At 35.5% G+C, this 21,302-nt stretch overlaps 2 protein-coding genes across 5 annotated transcripts in view; one reads left to right on the plus strand and one right to left on the minus strand.

Moving 5' to 3' along the window:
• The window catches only part of LOC138323854 (exportin-6-like), a 603,808-nt gene that overhangs the window by 309,592 nt on the left and 272,914 nt on the right, over window positions 1-21,302 (plus strand). The window lies entirely within an intron of this gene.
• On the minus strand, window positions 29-18,083 carry LOC138323847 (equilibrative nucleobase transporter 1-like). 4 transcript variants are annotated; one of them, XM_069268740.1, is made up of 11 exons: window positions 17,896-18,083; window positions 9,775-10,269; window positions 9,443-9,489; window positions 8,789-8,865; window positions 8,414-8,506; window positions 7,905-8,112; window positions 5,929-6,129; window positions 5,628-5,729; window positions 4,922-5,111; window positions 4,147-4,267; window positions 29-3,730 (listed from the first exon to the last, which is right to left on the minus strand). In XM_069268740.1, the coding sequence occupies exons 2-11, from the start codon at window positions 10,179-10,181 to the stop codon at window positions 3,635-3,637; spliced, it is 1,542 nt and encodes a 513-aa protein (XP_069124841.1). In that variant the 5' UTR covers window positions 10,182-10,269; window positions 17,896-18,083; the 3' UTR covers window positions 29-3,634. The 4 variants fall into 4 exon arrangements, with proteins under 4 accessions (XP_069124841.1, XP_069124839.1, XP_069124838.1 ...); XM_069268738.1 differs by lacking the exon at window positions 17,896-18,083 and adding an exon at window positions 14,647-14,749; XM_069268737.1 differs by lacking the exon at window positions 17,896-18,083 and adding an exon at window positions 14,300-14,718.

The raw sequence follows: 21,302 nt of genomic DNA on the forward strand, positions 1-21,302 counted from the left end.
AGCGTGTCTATGAATACACAACTCTGTATGAGAATTAAGTATATTTAATTACATATATTAAACATAGAATTGAAGTGCATGACGAAACATAATACTGTAATGCCGATGAGTTTTCATGGGTCAAATTTCTCGCGGTATAAGTCAAGGAAATCCTATTTTAAAGGATTTGAATTGGGCGATCAAGTTTTTGTGATACACTAAATTTACCGGTAATAGACTCCATGACTTTGTCCTATATAGTGCATTCGTAAAGTAGTACAACGCTACTCATTTGTTTACATAGTATGTCTGAACGTTAGACGTCGTTACAAGGCTTACAACATCATATCGCGTTCATCGTTCTAATTAAAACTAGGTTTTTGTCTATATAACTTGATAAGTATAGAATTGCAATATCAATTTCCTAAAATAAATGTTGTACAAACAAAGCCGGGTAATATGAAGATTTGCTTGACAGAGTTGTCATATTTTGTCAAACATAACATAGATAAACACATAATACAAAATAACTTGCATTTATTCATTTTTTTTTGTCATTCAACGTTAATATTATGAACACACGTATGCGATATGTCACCATCATATACTTAGCAAATATATACTTACATGTATTGTCATTGAGGCATGTACATTTGTGTATAACATTGTGTTCATATCAACCACAAATACAGAACGTTCATCGTCAATAGTGCCATATGAAATATTTACAGTATACTGAAAAACATTTAGTCTGACTGAGGACATGAATAATATTTCAGAATAGATAGATATTGAAGATGCTGCTTGCTTTGTTAGTTAATATTTCAGATGAAACATGATTCACACTGAAAAAGATGTTTGTTAATTAAGCCATTACAATAAAACTAAATATTATACTTATATGTTATACATGGAAATATCAATTAATCATCCTCCTTTTCTATTCCAAAATTATTCTTTGTAGTATTCCAATAATAATTTAATATGTGCTGTTTGTATATTTATGTTAGCCTCAGGAATGAAAACACGACGATATCACTAGTTTTATCTGGCACTGGAATGATGTGGATACCCCTGAGGAAGCAGCTAAAAGAGGAATCAACAGCCATCATAATAAAAGATATAAGGTAATAATACATTAACTGGAACGTATCAAAAATCAGCACTGACATATGTATATGAAAAGAAGAATAAATGGGTAAACCATTTTATTTTTTAATGAGGAAGATAAAAAAACACACTGAAAAACTTTGGCCGTAAACAAAACATGAGTTTGATGCATAGGAATTCATAAAAAACACAACTATATTATAAATGTCGTATTTTTTATACGTGAATTATTTATCGAGCTCGAGCCAAGTAACAAACAAATGTTTAGTTTAAAGCAAAAAAAAAATGATTACCAAAAATAAACTTTTGATCTTTAGGATTATCGTCATGTGTTGATAATTGTAGCCGGAAATATAAAATCATGAACGTACATTTGAAAAAAGACAATCACCTGGATTGTTATATAATACAATGGCATGAGATGAAAATACAATAAAATTTCAAAGCGGAATTCATTACCATCACCAAAACTTATTTCCACGTAAGATAAATTTTCACATTTATCACGAACGATATGTATTCGCAAAAACAATTCACCACAAACATGATCCAAACATCAAATCCTAAATAAAATCATCACAAAATAACTTACAGCAATATAAATATTTGTAATGTTTTAGATTTAAGCATGTTGAAGCACTTTTTATTGAAGCACTGTATAGAATTTCGCATAGTATAGCACTTTTTCTCATTTCTTTTTTTCACTAAAGCAAAGTGATACAAGTTATACTTCTTAGTTAAGTATGTATAACTAATTAGTTTTTACGTCGTTCAGTTACTGTTTTATTTCTCCGTAACTGTAATGAACACCAGACTTAAAACTATAAAACGATCCAATCAACAAATATTTTTATCGAAACATTAATACATTCATTCGGAACAACCATAATAACGATCCATGAAAAACACTCAATCTTAAAAAAAAGAGAAAATAAATTTTTAAAGGAGGAAGGGATAAAAAATTAATACTTCATTATATGATTATGCTTAATTTGCAGAAATTCAGTATAAATGCAATAAACAGAATTAAAATGTCTTATTTGTTCGAATGCAAATCAATTAATTGGCTATTGTTCAAACCGAGAAAAATTTTTTAAAAAAATAGTCTAAAATACACAATAAATCATTAAAATTGTCATTGATCTTGAGAATTCAAGTTCATTGAATGACAAAATTAATCAGTTTTTAAACACGCATCTGTTGCACGGGCAATCACTCGGATTAACTTATAAATGAATGGATAAAATGGAAAGGAATGAAAAAACAAATTAAAGCGTCTTTGGTAGTATGACAAAAACAAATCTTATGTACAAGCATGTTCTTACTTTCTTTCTTACTTTTCCGTTCAAAGTTAACAAGTTATACTTGTTATACAATATCAATTATTATATTTTTTTCTTTAGTTTTTTTTTATTTCCTCCCAAAACGTCATAGAACTTGTTTTAATTAATGTACAGTAGATTTATCACTCAGTATGTGACGACGTATATATATGCTTTTCATCGATCTTTCATATCTGGTAAATGATAGGCTTTGCAAAAGGAATTTAAAAACCGTATATTTCGCATTGTATAGGGGCACAAAAGTCTTACAAAAACAGTCCTTTTTCATTCCTAACCTGAACTCAAATTTAATGAATCAATTCCCCTTTCATTCCTAACCTGAACTCAAATTTAATGAATCAATTCCTCATCAAGGTCGTTATCTCAAATGAAAATATTTAATTACATGTTTCAAACAATGTGCTAGAGTGATCATCAATATCTTCACATAAGGCCGATTTATATACAGTAATATATGAACATGTTAGTGACTTTTATACTAAGTTTGATAAACACGAATACGATTTTCGTTCGTAATTTAAATTTGTTGGTTGCACTCACGACCTCAATTTGATTCAAATAAATTCAATAAACATATATGCTTTGTATTTTATCAAAATGTCACCTCTTCATACACAAAATAGACCATATTGATCAATCATTCGCTGATTTGTTAATCTTTAACTAATCATTCCCCTCCAATTACCTTGTGAAACTAATCGTTGAACCATTAACAACGGGTATAATATCTTCATTCCATTCAACAACCGTATTTGTGAAAACAATAGCACCACACTTTTTTACACTTCAGTTAACTTTCTTTCAAATATAAAGTTATTGGATATATCGTCATTCAGTCTGGATAAAAGTAATGCTTCATGATAAAATATTGCGGCAAACGAAGCTATCTATATCACATAGATATCGATCTTCTTTTCTGTTGTTTCATGTGGAAAATGGTACGGCCCAGTGCGAACAAGAAAATTTGAAAATTCACATGGAATCAGAACACTTGAACTGTATTTTTCATGGTTCCATACGATCATGAGAGTTTGTAATTTACTAAGGTCCATGAAACCCAAGATTTGCTCTGTTCCACTTGACTTTGTGTGTTTTATTTTCACGGGACCACGTGACTTTAATCGTTTGTAATTACCAGATTTTCACACGGCAATGAATGTAATCGCATGACTATAATTATAATTTCTCATCGTATTATGTTACTATGAGAGTTTATACGTCTCCCTTCGGCAGGTCCACCACTGGTAAATCGGATGGATGAGAGAAAGCGTCACAAAACCAAGACAGAAGAGATTCGCCTGAAAAAAAGAGATGTAAATCCCTAGACTATGAAGTTAAATACTACACATATTTAAATAGATGACACAAAATCGATAATCTTTAGAAAGTTCAGGTAAGGAAAAAGTAACCTAAAAAGGGGATTTTACTTGAAACCAGAATTGTGTGTTGAATTATAGACTTCCGCTGATGATTAGATACTCTAGCATAACAATTTATTAAACAATATGTTTGTATTTCTAAATTACTCGGGACAGAAATATAAATAATAACTTCGGCCGAAACATTGACATATTTATATACAGGTATGGAAAATAGTTCTTTTTTTACCGCATGGGTCAATTTCACAAAATCAGACACAATTACGATATTAAGAATATTTCAGCAGCAGCATTAAATCCTATCAGAGGCTAAGAGGTACTATATGAATACGTACGTGGAGAGGTCCTTCTAGGTAGGACTGTGCCCAGGTGAAGAAGGCGATCTGTAGAAATCCTACCAGGCCCGCGACAATGATCCATATTCCATAGAGTAAGCCGAAATACTCGTTAGGAAACCTAGGCAAAACGTAATTATCAAAATATCTGGGAAATTAACATTTCATCTCGAAATGTCAGGGAAATTAACATTTCATCTCAAAATATCAGGGAAATTAACATTACATCTCAAAAGATCAGGGAAATGAACATTTTACATCAGTTCACACAGAAAAAGAAAAAAAAACAGCTTTGGGGATGTCGAAAAATATAGACAAATATTTCTTGTGCAATATTGAAAATCATAATTATGCTTTCAGAGGAATCCTTGAAACATAGTTTAACTTTTAGTTAAGTAAAATACATGTAATAAGAGAATTTAAAATTGCAATTTCTATTGAGCAAAGTAAAATTACGATTTTGGATTTAAGCAAAGTGTTACTTCTTATGCAGTCAGTAAAAAATGAAATGTGACAAATTCAAAATCTCTAGGTAATTGATATTTTCAAGTAACACAAATGATGCACTTTTAATCACTTCCAAAGACATACATTAGGATACGATATTTCGTTTAACTTGTTGTAAATGAGTTTATTTTAAAAGTGGTAAATATATCTATAACATTCAAACTAGTTCCGTCATCATGAGTTATAATCTTAAAAAAGGTAAATATTCTCTATAATATTCATGCTAATTCTGTCACTAATAAATACGAGAATACATGGCATTACTTACATAGCACTCAGGTAAGCGGCCCCGACACTGTATATAAATGACCTGTATAAGGTCATTACGATGAAAACGAAATAAAGGACCTCCTCGTATGGGATGAGAACCAGGATGGACAACAACATTCCTAAACCGCACGTGATCACTAAAGGCAAGATGGCGGGCATCAACTTCCGCTTTAGGGCATGTCGGCTATCTAAAGATTATAAGATTTGGGTAAGTACCAAACGAATCTCATTCATTGCATATCCCCAGCATGAACTGGATAGCATGCGCTGAAATCTACCCCAGGCTAAAAACGTCAGTTACACCGTAAAATAACTTTTTGTGATCGTTTATTTTTACCCCAAATAAATCACCTCAAAAATTTATGGGTACAACCAGGTCTTTACATTTGTAAATCGTGAGAAGGAATCAATGAAAAGGAAAACACGATAAAATCATTAGGAAAGAAAAGACCCTGAATTCAGTCATCGTGATATTACGGTTGAACTTTTAGTTCGGCCATTTGTTAATTGAACAAGAAGTCACCGAGTGGCTGATGTCCCATTTGAATTTCTAGTCTACCACGAAGAGACGGCTTGATACAGTCGATTTATTTGTCTCCCTATCCAGAGGATGGTCATATAGCTGAGAATTTGCATCAAAGACATAAGTATATTGATAACAATCTACTTTAAGCAAAAAGCCGTGAAATCCTTTCCAAAATTACCTTGAAACATTCGTCTCTGCCAGTCATATACCACTCCGGAGAACATCGATGAAAACAAGCCTCCAAGCATAGTGTACAACATCACATTTGTAAAATAGCTCACTGAAACAAACATAAAGAGAAGCTCACTGAAACAAACATAAAGAGAAGCTATCTTATTTATATTAATCTAGATTTTACGACTCCTTATTATTCTTTTGAGGATGTATAAGTATATATTCCGCAAATTTTTAAGCTGTAGTTATCAGCCAATGAAAAAGTTTGTTACAAACAATATCGAATTACAACACGATGAACCAACCTTTGTACTTGTCATCGTTGGTGATCCTATGGAGGTACGTGTTGACAGAGGATAGGAAAAAGTAGAAGCGGAGTTGCAGAAGACACAGCCAGAGGACATGAAGAAGAAAGGTTGCTGACGTCAGACAAGACTTTAAGGATGGTACCTCGGACGCCTTTTCATCGCTTACCTCGAACGTCGTCTTCTCGTAGACTTGTCCGTCTATAAAACAGTAATTTATCAGATGGCATTATCAAAAAAAACAATAATGTGACAACTTGTAAAGGATTTTAGAAACCCGTTGTTTTGAGTTCTTCACCAAACGGGTCACAAGTTCACCTCGATTTGAAGACTAATACTTGAAGAATCAAACTTCCGAACACTCGATTAGCAGATCTTCAGCTTATGAAAGCCTCTTCAGTTTAGTAATGAAAAGATCATCTGGGAAGTCATCTCTTCTAAAACGAGCACCAATCAAGTAAAGAGTTTGTCTTGACCTTGATTTGTAGCAGGGTTGACCTGAAAATGACCTAAACACGCTGGTATGTCTAATGTACGCGATGAAGCCACATTACTCCTTCGGGGAACCTAGATCTACGCTCCTTAATGAAACCAGATATTGTATTTACATTTTACACTCATTTCTAATTCACTCGAAATTAGATGCTGGTTTCAAAGCCAAATTTATGGAAGGCATGCGTTTTAGAGTTTTCCTAGTTTTGAGGATGTCAGAATAGCGATAAGATGTACATTTTAGTTGTGCTCATGTTTTGCATTGATATCACAAAAGCTTCGATACAAGTTTCGTATACACATATGTTTGACAGGTACTAATACTCACAAGTATATGTAATAGCAATGGCCCCAAACTTGTCCAGACTACAACTTCAAAATAAATCCACAGAAACTTTCACCGACATACAAACTGAATAACGGTTATGTGCTTGTCAACAGAAGCAGGCCAACTACTCGAGTTAATTTTTCTCACAAGAGAAGTGTTCCTAGGGAATCTCCCAACTATTTGACAGAGACAGAAGAGATTCCAGACACAGAATATCTACAAATTATGTTATCGGATGCTACATTCTAGAAAGAGTACGGAAAATGAGATGTGTTTAGAACTCGTATTATCACTAGTATAACATCAAGAGGGATAACTCTACATGTAACAGCACAAGCAGTTTTGTCAATTTTAAAGCAGCCATTACTTGGGAAAGTTCATATAAATATGAACTAAATTTAAAACATGCAAAATGAAAAACACTGTGGTATTAGGTAATATGCACCACTAAAGCGAATGTTTAAGTTGCATGGACTATGATTTGCTCTTTTTGTCATAGAAAAAGCATTTAAAGTGTTTTTACATATTTGCTCTTTAAGTTTTAAGCCTTCCATTGCCGACTTTTTCTCGTGTACACTTTCTAATAGAGTTCGGAAGTCTGCTCCGATCAATTCCGATCTGTACGTGAATTGCCGAAATTGGTCACGTGATACGACTCTGGAGATTCTGATCTATACGGGTATCGCCACGTCGGTCACTTGATGCAGCTCGGGTTTCTGATATTTCCCGAAAGTTTTTAAACATGACGTTGATCTGTTGCCGCTTTCATAATGCATGACTTTTCTTCCATCTATCTGAATGGCATGTGATGCTTTTGGGGATCTGAAGCATCATATTCCGTCTTTGCATATTACAGAATTAGCTCCCTTGCGGGTAGGTATCGATTTGTTTCGTCATTGTTTTGTGAGCGCAATTCACGTCGTTTTCTCCGAAAAGTATGACGTTACGCTTGCAAACACATGACGACACAATCAATACCTACCCGCAAGTGCAGATAACTCTGTAATATGCAAATTCGGAATATATGTATCCACATTCACACATTATATGTTTTACAACAATTTGTTAAGGTGCAAATTACAGGAAGTACAACTTTAAATAATTCCGCGATATGCAAATGCATAATAAAATTGGCCCCTGGAGGTGATAAACCTACTTTCGTTATTGGCGCTCTGATTCATCTTCTCGTTCTCTAGTAGATCAACCGCCTTGTCATCCTTGGCTACTTCAGATGTGGCGACTTCTGATGGACGGGGGATAAACATCTTCGGGAGGAAAACAAATGTGCTCACACCCACCATCAAGTGTAGGCCGGTAAGGAGGCCATAGGAATATTGGATTTTCACGCCAGCTTCATACGCTACCTGAGAAATAGAACATGTGATGTCTGAGTCAGTAAAGATCTCTGTAGTGCCATTTCCTGTAGTCGAAAATATTTCGGCACCTAAATATAGCATTTCGTTTGCCTTTATCCTAAACTGATTTGGTGTATTAATTTTATTAGTTTATCAGAAGCAAAGAATCGTGTGTCAATTACAAAATTACTTGCGTTGTTATGTATGTCATAATGATTGAAAAGGAAGGAAACCCTTGTATCCCCGCGGACAGTGTTCCCATTGGTAACGTTTCTCATTCAAAATCACGATATCTAATATCCATGCTTACTTTGACCAGGAGTTGGATCGCAGATGAACAGTCGAATCCGCCACACAGAAGCCCTATCCATGTCGAACTGCCTTTGGGGAACAAATTCCCAATCTACAATGTAACCAGGCATCCATTAAAGCATCATACAAAATATCTGAGTCAGAATCTATCAGATCATATTGTACAAATGATAACCCAGATATTAAATACTATTCAATATACATATTTTCCTTCTTCACGTTAGATAATTTCCTAAAATATGAATATGCCAATTGTATTTTCTCTATATCGTTTGTGTAGCAAGTATTACCATTGCGCAAGTTCATCACTGTGCGTCCAAATAGATAGTTTTGATTCACCATATATGTTCAGTTATCGTAGCCGCCACCTTACCTGGGCATTGGTGACCAAGAGAGGCAAGCCACCCATACCAATGAAGGATAGACCAGGATAGATCAACCAGGGCCTTTCTGTAAGTCAAATAAAATCGGTGGGTGCCTTAATTTGGTGTTAGCGATGTTCAGTTACAATAAACTATTGCAGTCTTTCATAAAACAAGTGCAGCATAGTCATCATGTTCAACGAATGCCTGAAGGTATTTCGTACAAGAATTAAGAGTTCTGACGCCAATCTCAATATATTAAGGTCATAGTAAGGGGTAACAAATCTGTTATTTTCATTTCTTATATTGTGAACCATCTTTCTTTCGCGTGCGATTTACTTCCATGAATTCCACGATCCACGTAAATTCATGAAAGTTTGTCTACTGGAATTAATATCTTTACCGTTCATACTGATAGGACTTTCCATCGAATTTTTCAATCCGCGAATATTCTTCGGGAACTTGGTAATGGAAATCGAGAAATTAAAAGGCAAGAAAGCATATTGGATTACGATATCAATACCTCTTGATCAACATCGTTTGGTTATCTTCACAATTTGACAAGCCGATCAAATTAGTCGTGGTTATCTACACAATTTGACAAGCCAATCAATTAGTCGTGGTTATCTACACAATTTGACAAGCCAATCAAATTAGTCGCTTACCTGTATCCACAAAAGCGAACATTACAGTTCCAGCCATGAAGATGACCCTGTCGAAAAATCATAAATGATTTGATCATAACTTGCAATCAATTAAACTACATATATGTAAATTAATAAAAAATATTTTCTGTCGTGGAGTACCGACGTCATCAAAACATAAAGTAGGTATTCAGATACAAAGTAATGTTGGTTGGTCTATCATTTACAAATTGCATTTTGATAGTTACATTCAATTCGGAACCAAAAATAAATGATATGAATAGAGTCATATAGTGGTATACTCGAAAAGTAAATGATAAACCAATGCCTTGAATATCTCATTTTATACTAACATAGAACAGATCCGAGTAATGCGGGTCCCAAATTTGTAGTTGATCTGTCCGAATAGGGCCGAACTAGCGCAAAACAGTGCCGAGCCAATCGTGAAGCATAGAGCAAATTTCTCGTCTTGTGGTTTACACGTGGATCTGTGTCTCACAGGTGGCGCTCCCTGTCCAACTTCAGTTCCATTATACGTCGTCGTAGCGTTGTCACCAAGGTCATAAAACACAACAACGTCACTTCCGTTTACACTCGCGTTCGTTTTGAAAGGTGTTTCGGGACACAAGTCAGCATAAACATTTTCCTGTTTGAGAATCCAGTTTACGGACGCCCAGCCATACAGCAGGCCAGCGAATAGAAATGTTTCCACAAAGGCCCAAACGGCCACCAGGTACTTTCGCCATCCGTGGTAGTCCATGGTAATGCTGGACTAGGTCTCGGACAAGTGGTTCAAGTCGCGCTTCAGTCACAGCTGTGTAAGGGACCTAGTGTTACCTCGCTATGCCCTGAAAGAAAATGGACAAAGATGTGTTAGTTTTCAATTTAAATACAGACGGCGACCAGAAGAGCAGTCCGTTGACTACAATGTCTAGATTATCAGAGGAACAAACGACAATAAACTTGACCGATATTTCAGAAGTGATTAATTCAGTTTAAGTAGGATAATATTTTTATAGATTGGTTTAGAATACTTTTAACAACTAGCTATCAATCAATCATTTATGGATGACTCCCCCTGTATGCAATGTGCTGTGTGTGTGGATGTGTTTCGGGAGTCAGTGGTATATTAGTATTATATCTCGTTGTTAAAGACATCCCATTCCTTTTAAACTGATCACTAACATAAGCAAAAGCGGTAACTAATAGTTTTTAGATTAAGGTTTGTCAGGAGCCTCCGAGGCGGTGTCAAGGGGGACGTTTCGAAGAAGACAAGAGATGATATCCCTTTAGTTGCTTTACATTCAACGCAATAAGCGCAACAGGTGCAAATTCTAACCCTCTTCTACCTTTAGGGCAAGTTTTAGTAGAAATGACGGCCTTTTGATCGACTGTCTCCGATGACATAATCTATTCCGATGACATAATCTATGAAATGTAAAAGGAGCGGGTCGGTGTGACTTGTACATAGTTTTAAATACGGTCTCTGTCACTCAGCTGACGGAGCATACTTCTTTGGCTCAGTCGGTAGAGTCGTAGATTTCCACGCCGGAGACCCGGGTTCGATTCCTGGTCGGGGCACTCGACAGGAATGTGTATTTTCCCTGTTCTTCTACAGAAATATGTAATTGTGGTTATTCGTATTTGTCGGAAAAAACGATAGCAAGCGTACAAACCCTCTAACATGACCGATTCATGTTCTTCATACATGTAATGCACTCTGACACTACAAAACAGATTTAAATACAGATCCGTTAAAGGCCCACTACCTTTCGAAACGGCTTTTAATTTTTACAAGAGGCCCAAAAATGGGAAAGTAAAACGAGATCGATATTTTTGTATAGTCGCTAAAGTTATTAACTTACCGTTAATGCTACACGTGTCATCACATTCTGAAAATTTTTATTAAAATAAATAAAATGTTAATTTTCATAACGCGGGTCGTCTTATGTTTCCCGCCGTCGTCCTTAATACCGCGCGGTAGTTGACTATCACTGCGTCAGACGACAAAACAGCGAAATAACTCTCCACTGTTATCAAACATTACGCAGGAAATCTTGCATATGTTTGGTGTTGTAACATCATCTTAGGCCATTGGTATATATTTTCTGATGTTATCAATGTTTTAACGAAACCTTGATGTTTTCTCCGGAAAGGTAGTGGGCTTTTAATACCATGACGCATAGAGGATCTGAAAACTCCCCACTAGGGGTCACGTTCTAGTGACCTTTACCATTTATGTACTGCGTTTCCAATCATGACACAAGTATCGGCTGCATATGTACATACAAATGTTTTATGTAACTTAGATATTCGTTTTGTAAATATTGATAAAATTACTTCATACACGAAACGAATGCATACTCTTCAAAAACGCTCATACCGCTTCAGTGTTTAGAAGACAATGATTTTACTAAGAATGGTCATTCGATGACCAAAATTGTGTAATTTCACAAAGTCAAAGTCACATGTTCAAGTATTACATATTACAGTGTACATGCGGTTCCACGATCTCGATACAGTTTCGTGCAGTGGTTACTCTCACTGTCGTTATATCCGCTGTTGGACCATTTTATGGCAAAATTAAAGGCAGTTCAAGAGAGAGAAAAAACTGACAAATTAGTGATTAATCGATTACCAATCAATGTATTACTTCTAATTACAAATATAATGATTTCGTCACTACCAATCACAGGCCAGCAGAAACTTCGTTTGAATATCAAAACCATAAAATCAATCACATTGTTCGGTTATTGGACTCATTTGATTTACATCAAAAATCCAACTGCTTAATTATCAGTTGTTGTTGCAGAGCAGAGCCTTTCGTTTTGTTATGACATTCCAGGGGTAGATATAACGACAGTGATAGTAACCCATGGAGTATTGACGATGCGGATACAACATATACATAGAATGAAAGTTTTCATATATACGTATTATATGTACTTCTTAATTTGTTAATGATATCGATTCATTTAGTTAATTGGAAAGGCATAAACCAGTAAGGAGTATGCCCTCAGAGAATACTCACAGTTCACAGGCCTTACTTTCCAGCCAGACTATGAGAATATGTGCATCTCGCATTACTTCAGTCATTGTCGGGATTATTAATGAGACTCCAACATGTAGCTTCTATATTAAGGGACACAAGCGCCTTTCGTACTAAATAATGTGAATGTATTATGTACAGAACATGACGTTAGTCGGAGAGTTTTGTACCTAAATATCACGTTTTTATGCTGTGCAGAAACTGCTTTTAGAGTGTCTTGTTACTTAAAACGTTGCGTATGTAAATACGAAGCGTTTTGTACCTAAATGTTACACAATTCAAAAGGACTTTAACCTAAAATGAGTTCTGTATATTCAGATGTCGATCGAAACACGCCATAAATATGTATTTTACTCAAACTTATAGATTTACTTAGGTTCATAAGTAAACAAAAAATAAAAAGGTCATATGTGAAGCTATTTTTGACAGTCCGCTTTCGGTCATATAGCATGTATAAATGAGTTTGTTAATGAACTAGTGGTTCTTTATGTTGGTCGTACGGAACACATTCACGTGTTAAATACGAAACATGTACTTAGAAAGGGCACCACTCACGTGTACATAAACTCATAAAGTCTGAAATGTCAGACACATGCACGAAGATCGAAATCACTTACGTAAAAGCGATTTCTGAATTCACCAATTACCAAATAAGTTTGTATAATCAATGATGGTATTATCAAAGATTTCTATTTGTTACATCTGTATGTTCTTTAAAACAATATATGCGCTTTGGGTTGTTTTTATGTGTGCACAGTTATGCACTACCTTTCCGAAACGGCTCTTTAATTTTTAAAAAGGGAAAGTAAAACGAGATCGATAATTTTGTAGAGTCGTAAAAGTAATTAACTTACCTTTAATACTACACGTATCATCACCTTCTGAATAATTTGAATAAAATAAATAAAATGTTAATTTTTATAACGTGGGTCGTCTTATGTTTCCCGCCGTCGTCCTAAATACCGCGCGGTAGTTGACTATCAAAGCGCCAAATAACATAACAGCGAAATAGCTCTCTACTGTTATCATATATCACGGAGGAAATCTAGCAGCATACGTGTGGTGTTGTAACCTCATCTTAGGTCATCGGTATACATTTTCTGATGTTATTGATGTTTTTTAAGAAACATGTATGTTTTGCTCCGGAAAGGTACATAATAGACCTTTAAATAATTACTTATCATGCTTGTAGGCAGAGTAAAACAAGAGTGTACATGAAGAAAACTAGCATTCCATAGTGTGCATATTTTGCAAAACAAAACAGGCGCATATAAAATTGCATGATTAATACATGTATCTGTAATGAAAGGTTGATGAATCAAATACAGTATATGTTACTAAAGCTTAAAGCTGATATATATAACAAATGACTTCTGAATTCAATAATTTTGCTACATGTCTCTTACCACTTCAAACTTCTCTATTTGCTAGCTGCAGCTGTGAAAACAAGGTTGTTTAGAAACCCATAATTGCTATAATTAGTCTAGTGTGTCTTCCAAAGAAGTTCATCGGAACGCATCTAAACTGTATAGTCCTTCCATGTCTTGCCGGTAGACCGATTTTAATGAATAAACTTCTGTGAAAACAGCGGGAAAATATCACCCCTCGCCGATATCACGGTACACAATGAAAATAGAATTACAAATTAACTGGGCCAGTCCTCGTTATCATGGGACCTATAGTGACATAGTTAAAATATCTTAGCAAGAAAATATGTATTTAGCATTAATTTAAACAGTATAATACATCAGAGAACTTATTATTTAACCTGAAACAATCGATAAATGATTTCCCCGTATGTGGGCCCCATACTGTATATGTATACTTACAGAACACGTGGGTTGACAAGCGTAAACAACACTGAATTTGGAGAAAGATTTTCTGATATTTCACGATATCAATGACCAGTGTATTGAACATTAACAACATAATCCACCATGGCGAACTCGTGAAAATAACGTTAATTCCCAAACACAAGACGAGATCGATCAGCTTAAAGCCTACTCTTGTGCAGGCCAAATTAAGCCTAAACCACTTCCTGTGAAATAGTCGATTCCAAATGGTCAGTATTTACACGGAATCATTCATATCGTGACAAGACCAGTTGACATAATGTTCGGGGTGAAAAATCCCCCTGACTCGTTACATTCACTGTCAACATTCAACCTTCTCTTACCGCGATCGAGTTCTTCCGTTCTCGTCTAGATTTACCGTGTGGGGCCCCACATGGGGGCACAAACACATGCCTGTGACGGAATCCCAATATCGGGCAGCTGTGCATTGAGTGCACTAGTGTAACAAATGTCTGCCAAATGTAAACAATAGAATACCACGTGCTCACAGAGATCAAAGGTCAGTCAGATTCCTAAAACATATATTTAGTTTGTGGATTTACACTGACGAGCTCTGTCAATGAAATTGTAAAATTGTACACATTTCACATGTAAGGCTAGATTTGTTTTAAATATGCATCGCATGATAATTACAATGTAAGTTCTGATCTTAAATCACTCCGATCAGCATATATTTTAGAACGACAATACTTTTTCTTTATTCATGTAAAATTAATAATTCTATGTATGCCTTAACACAAACTAAACGACTTCTGTATGTATGTAAACAACCCAGCAGTAGTAAACAAACCAGGCTTAACCGTGTAACCATAATATGATCAACAAATATTTGTCAAGAAAGACAGGGAGCATTTTAATTGTGTGTGGCACAGATATAAAGTCCACCGAAATGTTCAATCATTCGGACTAGTAATAACCATTTTGATCAACTTGGCTTAACTTGTTAAACCTAATTTCATTTATAAATCGATGAAGTTAAATGACGTTGATCGGGTATAACTTGACAACTAAACAGCTAGACCCTATATGTATATATACTACCAACGTTAATACATATTGCATGTTCTAGATATTCCAAACAGTAAAGACAAACAATACTTCTTTTTTTTAAAGATATCGAACCAACGGAAGTACTTATGTAAGTCAATTTGTCAATTGTTCACAAATCTCATCGCACCTGTATTATGTAATTGGATGAGTCAGTGCAGAAGATACCTGCAGCTATATCCGAGTGTGTTACTTTTTCTTTATTTCGCCGTGTGTACACACATGCATACCGCCGGTCCCGACCAAGAGCTATAATTTAAGTTTATGGTGCATTAAAGTCCACCTGTATTCCATTTAACAGAAAACAAGAACTTCCTAGGAAATTGTGTTATTCTCTGGCCGTCTTTGTCCCATATGCAAATTTAATACCACGATTATCATGTTTCGTAGCATGTAGTGTTTGGGCGGACGATTACGTATAAAACATCTGTATATGCGTAGATACTTAATACGTCTAAGTGGATGCAGAAAGTCTGTGCGTAATATTGAATATAATTTGCTGACTGTAATAAAAAAAATATATCGGCAAAGTGGTAACAACAGGGAATTCCTCATTGGAGAAGTTGCGCGACATCTCAACATGTTTATAAAAATAGAGCGTAGCCTTGAAACGGTCTTAAACCACATCAGTGTTGTAAACCAATTTTAATTAGACAGCGTTTTAAAGCCTAAATCATATATTTAGTCCAATAGCGGCGTCTTTTAGTCTTCCTCTAAATTCTAGTCAATTACTCGTCGACCTTACAGTTTCCTCGAACAATAAACTAAGTTAATATATAGTAACCGCGCATGAGTACATGGGAAAAAACTTTACCATAAAATCGATTTTTACAAACTTTCAGAACTATCTAATGACTACAATGGCCGTGTGACACTTTGTATCAGAGTTTTAAAAAAAATAAAAGAAGATTCGTCCTCTTCATAAAAGCTTACATTAATACACGAAATTGACAATTTACATCATATGAAGTATTAAATTTTAATTCAATCTTACGAATATTTTTTTCCTGTGAAATGTTTACAAATGTAAATGTATGCAAGGTCATTTACATTAGTGAAGACAACGGAGAGACGGGTTACGGTAAAAAAAAAAAACAACATCCGGAGATGTTCCGTCTGTGCAGTTGTCGCTGTATGTCACGTATTCACTAGTTCTGAAAATTATTGATGTATGAATCAATGACAGATCCATATAATTCATGTTTGAGGATTCATGTTTGAGGAAGAATTTTTGTTACATCCCATGCATTAGCTACATGTAGCATGAATTCCGTTTTGCTCACATCAGAAAATGAAACACAAACATGTATTTTTTTCTACAAATCAGATTCTGCAACGGAGTATTGTCTGTTTGAATTTGCTACATACACAACGTTTGAATTTGCTACATACACATGTACAGTACTATACCAACCTCTGAATCTCTTCCAATGTAAAATAAGCATGGAGCATTGTAATATATGTATGAATACTAAACCTGATGTTACGTGCTATAAATGTAGTAATGTATCATTTACCGACTCATTGTCAGAGGAAGATGACTTCATACACAAGTCATATAAAAAAAAGTGGATCAGAGAAGCAGACGACAGCGTCCCTCGTGCTGCAGTACACATCATTTTATTTCATCAGATCTTCAGTTGACGTAACATAAAATTTTAACATAGAAACTATAACATAACATTATTTTAAAATTTTCAACATAGAAACTATAACATAACATTATTTTAAGAACTACCCTCGTGGATTTTTAAATGATCTATGTCCTTGTTAAACTTCAATATTATTGATTTACTCTACAAAAATAACAGATCAATCGGGCATCTTCGGCACTTTCCGTTGTCGTGTACGGAAAGTGACGAATTCAAAGGATCATCCAAAACATTTTTGAAAAATTAGTGTGTTACAGGTCAGTTAAATAAAGTCCGATAAAAATATGCTGGTCGATACCCTCTAATATTATGGGAGTAACTAATTGAAATGTGAACCTACGCACAATAAATTGTCTGACATTTAATACAACACTCTATATGTGATATTGGAGAAATGATTTATGAATCACCGATATACATTTTTAAATTCTAAATCATTACCCAATACTATTAAAAAAATGTTTTCTTAAAAGGAATGGAATCCGAAAACACTACTGTTATTTTAATCGGAACCTCTCGGAGAAATTTCCGACAATCTGCGAATAATCATGTTTAATTTCCGAAGATTGCCCAGAATGTCGCGCAGATGTTGAAATATTGTTGTTTGCTACTTCTAATGAATATATTCAGGTGCGTGTGTTTAGTGTGCATGTAATGTATCCTAAATAGGTCAAATATTTTTAGGGTAAAATCTGAGAAGATTTTTAAAGAATCCTCATGATGACGATATTGTTCGTGGTAACTGATGCAAAAAAAAAGTCAGGTATATAATTATGCACGTATTTGATACAATGCAGTGTCAATTACATCACTGGAAGAAAAATACAATTATATACACCTTACAATATAAACGGCAGGGTAAATTGTACATACCCAGTAGAAGCATTCAGTCTTTCTCTGACTTATCTAGCTACCGTAGAATGTAGGGCAATGACCTTCAATTAGTTGTAGATTACACTGGTCAGTCCCCCGTCTGTGCCCTGGATTCAGATCAAGATAACGTGACTATCATTACACGTATACCAAGTCTGTTAGGCTTTCGTCATCCTCGCTACTCCAGGGGTTACTGTCACTGTCGTTATATCCATCCCTGGAATGTCTCATAATAAAACTGTCACTTCAGGAGAAACAAACTGACCAATTACAGGCATGCAGAGAGAATAATGATTTTTTTTCAAATTTTGAAAGACACAAGCTTGTGTCGTTCAAAATTAACTATACAAGAGTTTAGTTAAACATGATAATTAACATTCACGCGTTAATTGTTTATACCGTAGTAATTAGACGTTTCTCGTCTATTTCAAGGAATCTACCCACCACATACTGCGTCATAATATCTTTCCGACATAAAACATAGTGCATAAATAGAATGCTAATATTATAATATTTATACTATATATAAGGAAGTACCTGTTATAAATACAACTTAAAAGAAAATACGCTATTAAAGTTTGAGCGTTCGCCCCTGTGAGGAAGGCTCTGGGTTCTGTCCCCTGACCGAGAACACCAAAGTCTATAAAAGTGGTAGTTTCTGCCCCTGCTTAGCGCTCAGCGAACAGGGAGTCGGACGACTGGTTCGCCCGTTGTCAGTATAATGTGACCGGGTGGGGTGTGTTGCTTGGTGTCTTCGGCGGCACGCTTCAGTGATATAGAACTATAAAAAGGGCAACAGTTCAACTATACAAGAAGACACAACACGAACATACTGCAGTCTCCCAAAACACACACCTCTCACTTCACACGCATTACACACTGCATACATTGTGGGCCGTCCTAACTTGACATTAGCTGTTAATAGGAAGATATAATAATCAATCAGACAAACAAACAAGCTATTAAAATTTGTCCAAAGTTAAAAGTCAATCGGAATCATGTGAGGTTGGAGTTCACTAATGAGGGGCGACATACATAATGTAGGTGTTTACAAACCCCATTATGTAAACATAAACGATAACTAACTGCAATGAATGCTATGAAGACCGATCACATGACTTTTCTTCTGATACTCATAAAAATCACAAAGCCCCTCGTTCGGTAAATAAGTTTATTTATGAATTTGCCCGTCAGTCCGTTCGTTCGTTCAATTGTTCATTTGATTAATCGATTGATAATCAATGTTATTGACTTATCCAAACCATTGTTTGCCTCCACATTTTAAGAAACATTTTTTGTCAAAATGTACGTTTGTTTAAAAAAAATATCTCCCTATGTTTTCACTCCTAATATATCCGAAATATATCATGGACGGTAAAATAAAAAAACATTTGTTGCAACCAGAAAAATATGCATAATTAATAAAATTTTTGTCTAAAAAACTTAATGGGGAGAAATGATACACGTCTTGCATGTTGATAAATAAAAATAAAAATTGTGTTTCGGGGTTAAAGGTAGGTCATGAAATCGACATAAATAAAAACATGTGTGTTTCGGCATTAATTACTCATAAAATCGACATGTAACAGCTGATGGCATTTAATAAAACCAAGATGGTTACTATGGTTCCTAGAGAGGCCGACATTTTTCAAACCTACTATTACAATGAAAGTTCTGTGGGCACTGACTGTTTTGAAATGGCCTGGAAATATACGGACACTTTTGCAGGACCCTTACTAACAAACGCCTGGATTGGTCTAGTTTCACATATGTCATTTCTTTAACACGTCAGAAATATTTCGAAAGCTTGTCACTATTTACTGTTAAAATTAATGTTTTTAGTCTTTTTAGATATAAACGTCACTTTAACCATGTTATTTTATCGCTTATATTGAGAAAGTAATGTACCTATATCACTGTCGATGGACATGGTGAAATTAAATTTACAAATAGGAACTGCCCAACTTAAAAGCATTTTTCGTGCATTTATTCATATACGTGAATGCTGTTCATCACAAATAACACAGGCATGGTACTTCTATGTTGCAATTGACTATATTGGGTTTGTCATGGTTGAATGTACATGGGAAGAGTTACACTAGCTCATAGACAAAAGCAAAAAATCTGGCTTATATTAAAAAATAAGTGTTCTATATAAACACAACGAATTGCTATGTTCTAAGTTAGAGATCAGCCTCAAACTGTACAATAGATGGAAGTGAGAACATATGATGGGCCTCGCTTCAGTTCTCTCTCCCACATTTTGTACAGTTGGAGGCTAATCTCCATAACTTCATATTATGCTGCATAAACTTAGGGGTGATGGGGTTCCAACTCAAATTTGGTTACCATGGATTTTACAGACTTGAATAACCACAAAAAATTGAACACTGCGAAACAATTGCAAATGTTGTGTAGATTAAAATTGTATATACTTTTGTACAGGTTATATTTCAGGTTAGATAGCTAAGTTTATATAATTAAAGCATTCGCTTTATTTTGTTAAATTTTACAAATCTACTGTACACTAACCGTTTCTTCATTTCCGGTTCCGGTTCAAATACTAAATACCAAATGGAATGACCGTCACTGCCTGGCACTGGCTGTGTCATCCTAAATGCCGCTTGGATTGGATCTTTACTGCCCGGCAACTCAATGTCATCCTAAATACCGCCTGAATGGATCTCTACTGCCCGGCAACTCAATGTCATCCTAAATACCACCTGGAAGGATCGTCACTGCCCGGCAACTCAATGTCATCCTAAATACCACCTGGAAGGATCGTCACTGCCCGGCAACTCAATGTCATCCTAAATACCACCTGGATTGGATCTCTACTGAACGGCAACTCAATGTCATCCTAAATACAGCCTGGAGTGGACCGTCACTGCCCGGCAACTCAATGTCATCTTAAATACCACCTGGATTGGATCTTTACTGAACGTCAACTCAGTGTCATCCTAAATACCGCCTGAACTGGATCGTCACTGCCCGGCAAAACAATGTCATCCTATAGCTAAATACCGCCTGAACTGGATCTTTACTGCCCGGCAACTCAATGTCATCCTAAATAACGCCTGGAGTGGACCATTACTGCCCGGCATTGTCAATGTCATCCTAAATACCGCCTGGAGTGGACCGTCACTGCCAGACAACTCAATGTCATCCTAAATACCGCCTGGAGTGGACCGCCAATGCCCGGCATTATCAATGTCATCCTAAATACCGCCTGGAGTGGACCGTCACTGCCCGGCAACTCAATGTCATCCTAAATACCGCCTGGAGTGGACCGTCAGTGCCCGGCATTGTCCATGTCATCCTAAATACCGCCTGGAGTGGACCGTCACTGCCTGGCAACTCAATGTCACCCTTATTGATTCACCAAATATCGCAAATTCATAATGATA

The sequence above is a fragment of the Argopecten irradians genome, chromosome 5, assembly GCF_041381155.1.
Source record: "Argopecten irradians isolate NY chromosome 5, Ai_NY, whole genome shotgun sequence".
Taxonomy (NCBI): domain Eukaryota; kingdom Metazoa; phylum Mollusca; class Bivalvia; order Pectinida; family Pectinidae; genus Argopecten; species Argopecten irradians.

Bases quoted from the DNA above. Each gene is read 5' to 3' on its own strand.
- LOC138323847 (XM_069268740.1), bottom strand. From the start codon at position 10,181: ATGGACTACCACGGATGGCGAAAGTACCTGGTGGCCGTTTGGGCCTTT. The intron at 6,130-7,904 runs GTAGGTTTATCA...ACTGTTTTATAG, and splicing joins TCAGAGCGCCAATAACGAAA to ACGGACAAGTCTACGAGAAG. The intron at 5,730-5,928 runs GTTGGTTCATCG...TGTTTGTTTCAG, and splicing joins CAACGATGACAAGTACAAAG to TGAGCTATTTTACAAATGTG.